The 11,937-nt window shown below is 57.5% G+C and overlaps 1 protein-coding gene across 1 annotated transcript; it reads right to left on the reverse strand.

The window, feature by feature from the left end:
• Positions 1 to 5,136: 5,136 nt before the first annotated feature.
• Positions 5,137 to 6,697, reverse strand: IER5 (immediate early response 5). The gene has a single exon (XM_065674043.1). The coding sequence runs from the start codon at positions 6,553 to 6,555 to the stop codon at positions 5,809 to 5,811; it is 747 nt and encodes a 248-aa protein (XP_065530115.1). The 5' UTR covers positions 6,556 to 6,697; the 3' UTR covers positions 5,137 to 5,808.
• Between the last annotated feature and the right edge of the window lie 5,240 nt (positions 6,698 to 11,937).

Below are 11,937 nucleotides of genomic sequence, written 5' to 3' on the forward strand. Positions count from 1 at the left end.
GATGCTGTCAACAGAGGTGAGGAGGAGGAGGAAGAGACCTTCCCCCTAGGAAACCATACATGTTTCCAACCAGAGCAGTGAGCCTGAACAATAGGCAGCCCTGCCTGCTTCTCCCAAGCTGGAGGTCACCCTGCAAAGCCACAGAACACCGGAGCATCCCACACAGGAGAGGAGCTCGCTGCTGGCAGTGCCGGAACACAGCAGAACCTAAAGCCTGGCTTAAAGGAAAAGCTGGGCTGAGCTGAAGTAGCTGCAGGAAGCAAATGCATCTGCAGCCTGGCAGTCCCTCCAGCAGCACAGCTGCTCCACACAGGTACCCCAAAACAGGTCAGCAGCAGCCAGTACTTCCACTTCTCCACCAGCCTGGGAAAGGTCTGGATGTCTTCCTTGGCTGTTTCTGCAGGAAAGGGAGAAAAGATGAATCACACCCCTTGCCTTCAGCAGAGAAGCAAGCCCTGCAGGCTGGGCAGGGCTACAAGAGGTGGTCAGTCGTGGAACAGCTGCCTGCAGGCAGGTCTCAGTACTCCACTGCCCACCCGGCAGGGAAGCTGGGATGGAGAGAAGCTGGAGAAACTGGGATGGCAGGAGAGTGCATCCAACACAAAGCCAGGCCCTTGGAGGGCAAAGTGCTCAATGCCATCCCTGAGCACCCAGGACAAGGTCAGGAGAGCTCAGCTCCAGCAAACAATGCTCTACGCCCCCTGCCCAGGCAATTTACCTACCCCTCATCCAGTTTTCCCCCTCTACCTTGTGTGACTGCCTGGGAAATACATGATGACTATTTGCCTGTAGCTCTGAGCCCTTCCCTCCCCCTCTCCCCAGGCTCCATCACCAGCAAATCACCCGCTGGGAGAGTGGGCCAGAGGAAACCGGAGGCACAAAACCTCAAACAGAGCTTTTTCCTCCCCCCCTTCACCCCGCTCCCCCTAGCAGCTCTGCATTTCATTACCGCAGCCAGGCCAGCTCTTGCCCAGCTGGGGAGAAGCAGGGAGGGGGGGCCCTGCGGGGTTTGCACGTCGGGAGCAGAAATCACAACCAGAAGACCAGGAGAACAGAATTGTTTGTGTTTGTCACCATGTCCCAGCACTCGCCTGGCGCTGACCCTGCCTCCAGGACCTGTGCTGGCCTGGAACAGCTCTCCATTGGGGTCCCCCCCTGCCAAGGGAGCTCCAGGCACCGTCCAGCCAGCCTCTCCCACCGCCAGCCATCCCCTCTCAGTGCTGACCCCCCTCTCTTCCCTGCTTCAGCCTGGCAAAAGCGCTTGGATGCTCCTTGGAAGAAACCCCGGGTTTTTTTCTGAGCCTGGCCAGCTGGCTCAGCCCTGCCGGCAAGCTTCGGCGCCTTCCCTCTGCCCCTGCTCGCCTCCCCTTGGGGTGGGAGCACCCTGCCCCGGGAGAGCGGCGACAAGCCCCCTCTCCCCTGCAAGTGCTCCCCAGCCCGCACGGGACCGGGTAGGGGGCTCCCTCCACCCACCCTAAATACAAATTGGCAGAGTATCGCCGCAAGCACAGTACATTGGAGACAGATGCAAGCCCTGCAGCAGCGTGAGGGCAGGCAGGGATCCAGACGTGCCTCATCAGCCTTTAGAGCCATCATTTAAGCAAGAAGTCCCGCGACGCAAGGCTTCTGCTCCTCTCCCTCCCCCGCAAAACCCCTGCCCTGGGGTTTAGACCTGGGCAAAGCATGCGCCCCCGGGGCTGCTCCGGTGCCTCCGGTCCCAGGCGGGAGAGGCCCCGCCAGGCGCAGCCCCGCAGCGCTGGCCTCCCTCCCTCCCTCCTCCCTCCCAGCAGCTCTCCGGATTCCTGAGCGCTGACACAGGATGCTGCAGCAGTGAGTGTGCGGGGCCTTCCTCCCCTTCCCCTGCCCCGGGACAGGAGGGACGGGCGGTAATACCGGGTCACATCAGGCCAGGAGGGAGCATCCGGAGTGAAATCCGGAGCCTCTTGTGAGCTCCGTCCCCTCGCTGCCCATCGCCTCCCACCCCGGCGGGCTGCCTCTAGCTGGCGCCGGTCCTGGCGCACACATGTACAGCCGGCCATACCTTTAACGGCCGAGACAACTCACACCAGTGACAACTGGCAACAACCAGTTTTAAATCATTCCCTGTCTCTGGAAGGTATCCCTGATGAGAGCTGCTGCTCATTCACCCTACAGTCACTCCGTGCCGATTACAGCAGGAAAAAAGCAAAAGGCTGCTGCTCACCCTCCTCCCTGAGCACTGACCAGGCAGCCTGGCTGCCTTGACTCCTGACTCCCGCTGCCCCTCCACCGGCATATATCCCGCCCTTCAGCTGCACTAAGGGATCTTCCAACTCCTCTCCTCTGCCAGGCTCCCAGAGGACCTGATCTGAGCTGGGAAAAAGCAGCTGGCTAGGTGAGCACTTCCAATAGCTCATTGCTATTAAAGGAAGGTGAGGATGCTGCCATCTTGCCATTAAGTCATATCCTCCTTGACCCAGTGAGGCAGTTTCCACAGGAGTCACCCTCTCTTCCAAGTGATGGAAGCTTTTATTTTTATCTGGTTTATTTAAGCACTTCTCTTCCCTCCGTCAGTGTTGGCCCAGGCAGCAGATTTGGGTCATTAGCCTCTCCTCAAGATCATTCCGCCTTTCTTGCTCAGCTGTCCCATCCCATCACCTCACCTCTGCAGCAACCTAAAGGCAGCACCAAGAGCAGAAGGAAAAGTCCAGGGATCAAAGCAGCATGACAGGACAGATGAATTAAGGAAAACAGACCTCACTTAGGTAAAAGTGAATATAGGAATAAAAAAGAAAGACACTGAGGAAGAGCAAAACAAAACAAAGAGCAGAAAAGTTGATACCAAATGGAATGCAGGATCATCATTACATGTCTTTTTCGATTTGAGACTCATACTCCAGTGGAGTGTGGACTCCTCTATGACGCACCCAAGCTCACTGGCAGCTATCATGCCTTGGTTATTTTTTCCTGTAGCTCCCTGAGGACACACACATCCCAGGGAGCAAACCCCACATGTTCGGAAAACAGCCACAGGAACAAGCAACATCTCTGCACTGGCATAGCAGAGGTGGCTCCGGCAGCCAATGGAGCTGAACAGGGTCTTTTGGGGACATGGCACTGTGGTCATCAGCCGGTAAGCAAGAACTTACTCGCCTCAGATAGCTCTGTGGAGCGGTCACACAAGCCAGAGGGAGCTGCCCTGGCACCTCTGAGTCGTCTTTGCTGTATTTTCAGAGGCCAACAGCAATTATGCTGTTGCACAATTCCTCTCTGGAAGATAAAAGAGATAGAGCACTGCTGGTGATCTGCACCAAGGGGAGGCTGGGTCTTGTCTGCAGAGGGACACCAGAGCCATGTAAACCAACCAGACCAGATGCTTGAAGAGCAGCTGGGTGCCCTGAAAGCCTTAAGGTTTGCCAAGATGCTCCTGATCAACTCCCTGACAGCCAAGAGGAGTGCCCCCACCCCATTCCAGCACTCAGGAGCTGACTGCAAGCCCTGGGCAAAACCATTCACCTACACAGAGATACTGTTGGGGAACAAGGAGTGGGACTGAAGTTCTCCCTCCCCTCTCTTGGGAAGGAAGCTGTGTTTATATGGGAGCAGCAGGCCATTTCCACCCCGCAGCCCAGCTTCTGACTAAGAGCAACCTGTGCCCTCCCAGCAGGATGTCCTGCAAGGGAGCAGGAGAGGTGGGGGGAAAGTCCTCTATAGCCAATTTCCTTCTCCTCTCAGAAAGGTCTGGGAGATGACTTCATCTCCTGTTCCACAACCATGCTGCTGAACTCCAGGGTTCTCCTGGAGAGCACTTGCACAAGTGAAGCAGGGACAGGTCCTTCCTGTCACCTCTCAAAGGTTATCACGTGGAAAGAAATGTCTCATCACATGCGATCTCCTTGGTGTTGTCTACCAAACTAAAGTTGTCTGTCACCATTAAGTGTAATTATCAAGAAAATTAAGATGGTGGGACTTTCACTTTTATGTGAGAATAGGGAGCTACTGACTTACACAAATACTAGCAGAGATCCCTCTAAGCCCTCCAGACCACACAGCTTCTCCCCCACCACAAGTCCTCCCCTCGCTGCCTTCTCAGGACTTCGAGAGGACCAAGCATCACCTCTCCGGTTCTCACTGAAACAATGTGTAAAGCCCCCAGCCCATAAATCCAGGGCCCCACATAGGGACCTTGGTGCCTCCTGACACGTCTGTGTCAGCCACACCAGAGAAAGCTAAGAGCAAAGAGATTCACATTGGTCATTACTCATCTTCCACACTGTTCCTGCCCGAGCCAGCTCCCCGAGGTTCAGCTAGATATCCCACGCTGCACTTCGGAGCACACAAATTTTCCTTGACTCACAAGAGATGCAATCCTCAGTTGAAAAGTTCATTAATTAGGAGCAGAAATGCCTCTAGTGAATCTCCCAGCGAGAAGGAAAAAAAAAAATAAATAAATAAAAAAGCCACAATTCAGTCTTAATTACAAGGCCTTAGGGCACTCCACAGTCACTGTGAAGCAGAGGCCAAACTTATCTCCCCACCCCTAGGAGCAGGAACTTTAACCCAGTTATAGCACTACAGATAAAGAAAAAAAAAAAAAGAAAAAAGCCCTGATACTCATCACTTTAACTGTTGCACAAGTAACAGCAAGGAGGAGGCACTAAAAAACACTTCTGGCAGAGCAGTAGAGGGCCGGAGCACAGCCCATGTCCGGGAAGATCCACACACACACCCCCAGCCTGGAGCTCCGGCCAGGCAAAGCAGGAGTCCGGCCCCCGACCCTTCCACAGCAACAGGGCCAGACTGCACGCAGCCGCTCTGCCGGGATTTAGCAACTGGTTTCCACCCACGGAGTGTGACTCTGCACATTGGGTACTTTCTGAGCAAGAACTCGAATGTCACAGCAGCCCCAGCCCCGTGAAAAAGCTGCAGCCTGAGGAGCAGGGAGAGCACCTGGAAGGTCCTGGGAAGAACTCCAGTCGCCCAGAGAGAACTTCCCTTTCTTCCCGGAGGAGCTGGACTCCAGCCCACCCTGAGCCTCTGGCGAAGCAGGGTGGATCCAGCCACAGACACGCAGCAACCACACCCTGGCTGCTGCCTGCCTGGCTCCCGGCGACCTCCTCCCCCGGAGCCGAGCGGGGGCACACACGAGGACGAGGCTTGTACAGTTAAAAATATTTAATACGTGTTGTACACGTAGAATTACATTTTATACAAAACAAGATACATCACTGAAGGAGAACACTGTACAAAATCCCTACGGGAGCCCCAAGCCTTTATACAACAAAGACCAGGAGTTACCAAGCCTAACAAACAGGCTCAAGGACTTGCCGTCAGAGCGTCTGTAAACTTCGTTTCTCTCAATAAACACTTTTAAAAAGCACCGTGTAATAGTTCTGACCTAAACCTTCCCAAAATAGAGACTTTATTTAATAAACTTAATACTTTCCAAGCTTAAAATACTACCCGGTGGGTGCGCCCCCGGTGTCGGCAGCTGCGGCACAGCCTCCCAGGGGCGCCGGGGAGGGCGGCGGTCCGGCCGGGAAGGGGAATTCCGGGAGGGTAGGGCCGAGGGCGCTTCCAGGGCGGATGCCGGCAGACGAGACCCAGCTTGCCGGCGGGGAAGTGCTGCTGCTGCCGCCCCTGCCCCGCGGCCCTCCCCGTGAGCCCCGGGACTCGCCGGCGCCGAATTCCCGCGGCGCTGCCCGCCCTCCTCCGCCGGGCCGTGGGTGCGGGAGGAGGGCGGGGGATATCACCTCTCTGTCCAGCTGCCCGTCCGTCCAACAGGGCCCCCATGCCCGCGGCGGAGGGCCAGTCTCTGCGGCCCGCGCGTCAAAAAGCCACGATGGCCGTGCTCCAGGGGTTGAGGGTCCGCAGCACCGGCTCGTCGCAGCAAATCTGTCCCGGCTCGGCGGACGCGTCGGTGGGTGTCGCGGCCGCCGTCGCCTCGCCGCCGTCAAGGGGCGCCCGCCGTCGGCCCTTGGGCTCCTTACTGAGCAGTCCCGAGAAGCTGGAGCCGAAGATGCTGATAAGGCTGGCGACGTTGCCCGTCTCCATGTCCTCCTGCTCGCCAGGCGGCGGCTCCTCCTCCACCTCTCGGCGGGGTTTCTTTACTGGGGAGCCCGCCTGGCCCCGCTCGCCGGCGCTGCGCTTCCGGGGGCAGTGAGGCGGCGGGGGGGCCGCGGCCTCAGCGGCGCAATCCGAGCGCTTCGCCTCGCCGCCCGCCGCCGCGCAGCAGCAGCTACAGCCGCAGCAACAGCGCCGCGGCCGGGGGCCCTCACAGTCCGCGCAGGGCAGCCGCGAGCCGCCCCGACCCGCTTCGTCCTGCGGCGGCGGCGCCTCGCCGGCCGGCCAGCCGGCGGTGCAGGGCGGCTGCTCTTCCTCGGGGGACCCGCAGGCGACGGGGGGCGGCTCAGGAGGGCAGCCCGGCTCGCTGAGGTAAACCTGCCGGGCGCTGCGCAGCACCAGCGACACCAGGAGGTTCTTGTGGAGCTTGAGGCCGCCGCGCTGGCCCCGCGCGCTGTAGATCTTGCCGAGCGAGATGCTGACGATGCGGTGCGCCTCCAGCTTGAACTCCATGGCGGGCAGGGCGATGGGGGCCCCGCGCCGAGCCGAGCCCAGGCCGTGCGGACGCCGCGCCGAGCCTCCCGCCGCCGCCCGCTCCCGACCTGCCCCCGCCGCTCCTTCGCGCCGCCGACTGAGGCAAGCCCACGCGCCCAGCGACGCTTTATACCGCCCCCGCCCCGGCCAATCAGGGCGCCCCGCCTGCCGCTCCAACCGCCGGCTGGCCCCCGCGCGCCCGCGCCTGCCAATGGCGACGCAGGGGAGCGGGTTCGAACGCTCTCCCGGCGGAGAAGGCTCTTAAAGCGGCAACGCCAGCACGGTGCTCGCAGTGGGGTCCTCTCGCCGGCGGACGCTGCGGGACAGCGGCCAGGACTGCGGCAGCACCCTGGGCTCGGCAGAGCCCTAGCTTCACTGCACCCCGCATTGGCTTGATCACACCGACAGGCAGCAGTGGGGATTTTGGCCAAAACAACTGAAACATTTAGGGAGGGGAGGGGAGGGGGGGAAACAACAAACCAAACCAAGAGTGGCTCGGTTTTTCAGGTTAGAAATGTTTCAATTTCAGCACCGGGCTCTGAGATCTTGTCGTGTTAGAGACCGTGCTGGCTAGAGGGGAAGTGCAGCTTTGAGTACTTCAGGAAATATCTGCCCTGACATGGAGCAAAAAGCCATGCCTGCCCCAGTGCCAGGCAGAGATCTGACCCAGGGGTCTTGCAGCAAAGCTCACAGAGAGCCCAGGACAGAAGATGAAGATCCACAATGGGGTCGGGTAAGGCTGCAAGACAGGATGGGGGAGGACAATTTGCCACCAGCATCTCCAGGGGTGATGGGGTCTGCGGCAGCTCTTTGGGAACTGAAACTTCGCTTTGCCATAGCTGTGAAACACGGTGTCAGGGCCAGGCTGGTGGCTGCAGGAGGTAACCCACCCCCCAGACACAGCTCCAGGCACCAGGGCAGCCTCCAAGAAAGCTCAGGGGGTGTTTCAGGGCTTGTAGTGGGGACCCTCCTTCCACCGAGGAGCAACCACCATCTGCAAGGAGACAAGAAGTGAAAGTACCCAAAATTAAGGAAGTTCAGTGTGCTGCCCTGGAGCATCAGTTTCCATTCCCAGCTGACACATGTGACAACTTGCTTTCATCCCTTTTTTCCAAGAGATTTGTCTGCAGGCCCCCCAGAAGAAGAGCTGGAGGCTGTGATGACGTCTTATTGGCAAGACCTGCCACCATGTCCTGGATCACTGGAAGGACAAGGGGGTGGCTGGTCATAGTGGTAGCAAAAAACAGGTTGAGATTTAGTCACATCAAGACACAGTTGAGACAGCAAGAGCGTTCCCCCAGGAATCCCCCCACACTCAGACCAAACAAAAGTTTTCCTTCTGCTCAAGCACAGTTAGAAAACCTCAGGTGCCACTCTTCGGATGTTGAACACCACCACATTTCTACCTGGGGACTGACATCTCAAAATGTCCACCTCCTCTTGCACAAACCTGCCACACTCCATCTTAAACAACTAGACCACAGCATGTTCAACCGCACAGCCAAAACACTGGCCAAAGCAGCCGGCCTCAGCTGTCCCTTGCCCATGCCAGGGCAAGCCTCTCCCGGACACACGGAGCAAGGCTGTCCCACCCACACCCAGCGTGGGAGGCTGGAGGGACGCGAGCCCCAGTGGTGGGAACCGAGGGTTTCCAGACCCGCAGAACCTGCTCCCGCGCCTTGGAGGGCCGGCAACACCCTGGCCTAAGCCCTCGGGTCAGTCTAACCAGCCAGAGCAGGTCTAGGCTTGGATGTTTGGGACTGCAGTCACACCTCCTCGTCCTCAGCCCGCATGTCTGCCCAACACCAGTGCCCTCCCCACTCCATGACACAGCATTCAGTTGTGCCCCTGCAAAATGGCTTGTCCATCACCAGGTGTGTTGCTCTGGGACTGCTGGTTGCAGGATCTGGGCACCTGCATCCTCAGCAGAAATAACCCCAGTTAGAAGGATAAAGGCAGATTTGATACATCTTAGCTGGATATATTCCCGACTTGGTTGTGGGCGAAGAGCAGTGGTGCAAATCCATCCCACTGGCTGAAAAAAGCTGAATGCAGGTGTAGGAGACACAACACTAGAGCTTTGCTGAGTGAAGATGCCTGGATCTGAGCGGACCGACCTGTTCTGCCACTCACTGCCTCACCCCGATGGCATGAGGCACCATTCCTCTCCAGTTGCTGTGTTTTAGCTACCTAACCTGCCTAGGAGTAGGTGGGCCAGCAGCCTCCCCCCTGCCCTGGCTAGGGCTAAGCACAATGGGAATGGGTACCCAGTGGTCTCTCATCCCTGTTAGTGCTCAGACAGGAGCCTTCAAGAGTGGCAGGGAGGAAGAGAGGCACATACAGTCAGGTGGCAGAGCTAGTGCCCAGTATCACACACCAACACCGTGTCTGCTGTCAGGCATAACCACTGGCATGTGTTATTCCCAGAACAAAATAGCCCAGCCCCCGCCTACACTTCATACCCTTCGCTAAGACATGGGGCAGTGGTTTGCTTTCCCGGCTGGGGGGTGACATGCAAGGGGAAAACAAGGGAGGACCGGCACCAGTGCAGGCAGGGGCCGTCGGCAGCATGCAGGCAGTGCGCTCAGGCAGCCCGTTTAAGCCAGGCGGTATTTTGGTGGCAGCCCTGCCTTTCCCTCCCAGGCTGATGTCATGCTTTAGTAAGTTTGAGACAGTCACATGGCAGCTCCTGAGGTCAGCGGCTGGGGTGGCTTTGTTGTCTGCCTGCCTGCCCTGGGCTCCTGCCTGCACCCGAGCCGGTCCCTGCTGCTGGGTGACGCTGCTGGGTTTGTCCCTTGAACAGGCCAGCTCTGTGATACCCATGGTACAGCACCTTCGTGATACCCGCGGCTGGGCACAGCGTGGGAGCCGTCACTTCAGTGAGGCTGGCATCCCGGACGGTCGCACACGCCTCGTGTCTCCCCGTCTGCCTGCAGAACGGCATTACCCCCCATCCCTGCGGGTCAGGGGGAGATACACGAGAAGGAGGCGGAGGAAAGGGTGTGACGAGGTGCTCTAATCTCCGCATGTGATCTAACTGGGCTGGAAGGGGTTTGATGAACAATTAACAATCCTCGGGCTCAGCTGCTGCTTCCAGAAATAGCTCTGGCAGGAGGAGGAGGGCGGACGGGCTGGCAGACAAAGGTGGCCTCTCCGCCAGCAAGCTGCAGCCGGCACCGTGGCCGGCAAGCTAGTGGCGGAGGCAGCCCCGGAGGCCGAGCAGCGGGGAGCCTGCGGCCCCACCAGGAAAGGAAAACAATGCAAGATAAAAGCAGCTCGGGGCAGGAAGCAGCTTGTGGTACAAATAATAATTGCAGAGGGCTGCGCACACCACCGGGAGTTTTGGAGGTGTTTAAATTCGCCTTCCACAGTGGGCAGAAGAGGCTGGCGCCGGGAAGCTCGTCTGGGATTCGCGCGGCTGCATCTTGGCTGGGCGCAGCGTGGGGCTGTGTGCCAGATGCCTGCATCCCTTGCTATGGCAGCAAAACCCCGACCGGGTCCTCCCGCCCCCCCGCTGCAGCCCACGCAGCAGTGTCGTGGTTGGGGCCGCACCAGCACAGCCATCTGGCACCCAGCACAGCCGCAAGACCTGCGGCGGTGGGGCTGAGGATGTGGTTAGCAAGGTCCTGTTTCGACCGCGGCGCCTGTCCCAGTCCCCACCCCCCGCCAGACCTTCGCTGTCACCAAATGTGCAGCCCAGGCCCCAGGGAGAAGCCAACTGCAGCAAAGAGGTGGAGAACCCTGTGGGTAGGACAGACGGTGAAGTTAGGGTCTCCTCGAAGCACAGACTAAAGTCATCCATCACTTCTCTTGGCCGCCTCAGCACCACTGCAGTCCACTGTCCCCTCTCTATTAAATTCAGACCAGAACTCATGAGTAAGAGCCTTCCCAGGAAGAAGACAGGAACAAAGAACCCAAACCTCCCTCACCACCACTGAGGCTGGGAAAAAAGCCTTCGCTCCAACAGTTGCCTTGCAGGAAGAACAGAGCTTCAGGACAGCCAAAGCCCCAGGGAGATCCAGGCACATCCCAAGAGATTGCTGACGGAAGCAAAACAGCGCAGGGAGGATCATTTCCAAATGTGATTCATCTGCAGCCCAAGTTCATTTCTAGATGGGAATAATAAACATCTCAATTGTGAGGGACCTACACAGGGTTCAGGATAAGAAGGAGGTTTCTCTGGGGTTGTTTGGGTTTTTTTCCTCAGAAAAATCAATGACTCGCATGGATGTGGTCTGGACCTGCTGCAATCGGATATCAGTAACAAATTCCCCAGGGTTCCCGACTGCTCTGGTTTATCCAAGCTTGGAGATAAGGTCAGAAGAGCTGGGAAACATCCCAAAACAGCGGAGTGCTAACCACTAATCACTGCCAAATGAAACTAAACACAATGCACAAGTGAAACAAACACAAACAAATCAATACAAAACCTAAAGCCAAAGGAGAGAAAGCAGCTCCCTCCCTCCTCTTCTGAAAGGGCTGAGACTCCCACCCGTGAAAGCACAGCCACATATTAGAAAGCAAAGGGTTTTTCCAGGGTTAAAAACCTCCTACCCATGAGCAGCGATGATAGTGTAGATAGCCCAGGCAGGCAGGACTCCTTCCTACAGGCTTTTTTTCACCAATAACCTGGGATTCCCCCTTTTGCTCTTTCACAAATGATTTAAAATTTCCCTTGCCTTACTCTGAGCCTTGGGATTTCCCTTCCCTCCCCTGGAGACCCGTGACCTGGACTCCCTGCTCATCAGAAATCCTGCTACTCCTCCAGCTGTCTCTCCAAGCACAAAGGGGGTCGGGGTGGAATCCCACTCCCAGCTATCAGCTTCTTCAGGCAGCCATTTCCCCTGGAAAAATGTGGCCCCACATCTTTCAGTGTTTTACGGAACCAGTTTGGGTTTCCTGAGGAAAAAAAAATGCATTTATTTGTCCAGGGTTTCCTATCAGACAACCCTTCCATTGTAATCCACCTTCCTGTATTTTTTTTCCCCTCTCTGATATGCCTGCAGTGGGTCCTGTGCCATTTCCAAAGACAGAGGCTGCCTTGTGTCCAGGGGGAAAAGAAGCAGGACAGCCCTGGGATGCAGCCCAGCAGACAACCCTCTGGCTGCCCAGCAAAGCCCATGCTTTTCACTGGAGTGATTGGCTCCCCAGCGAACTCTTTGCTACAGAAGAAGGCAGCCTCGGTGGTGTTCACCTGCAGCCCAGTATGGGGTTAAACATCCCAAATTAATCATGCAAACTCTGCAGAGCCAACCAAGTCTCAGTTGGGCAAACGGCGGGGTAGGTCTCCTGCCCAAAGGACCCTCTGCCTAATTATTTTTTCACTTTCCCTGTATCTCAATGTCACCTTCCTTTTAGCCG

The sequence above is a fragment of the Lathamus discolor genome, chromosome 3 (assembly GCF_037157495.1).
Source record: "Lathamus discolor isolate bLatDis1 chromosome 3, bLatDis1.hap1, whole genome shotgun sequence".
In the NCBI taxonomy this organism is placed as follows: domain Eukaryota; kingdom Metazoa; phylum Chordata; class Aves; order Psittaciformes; family Psittacidae; genus Lathamus; species Lathamus discolor.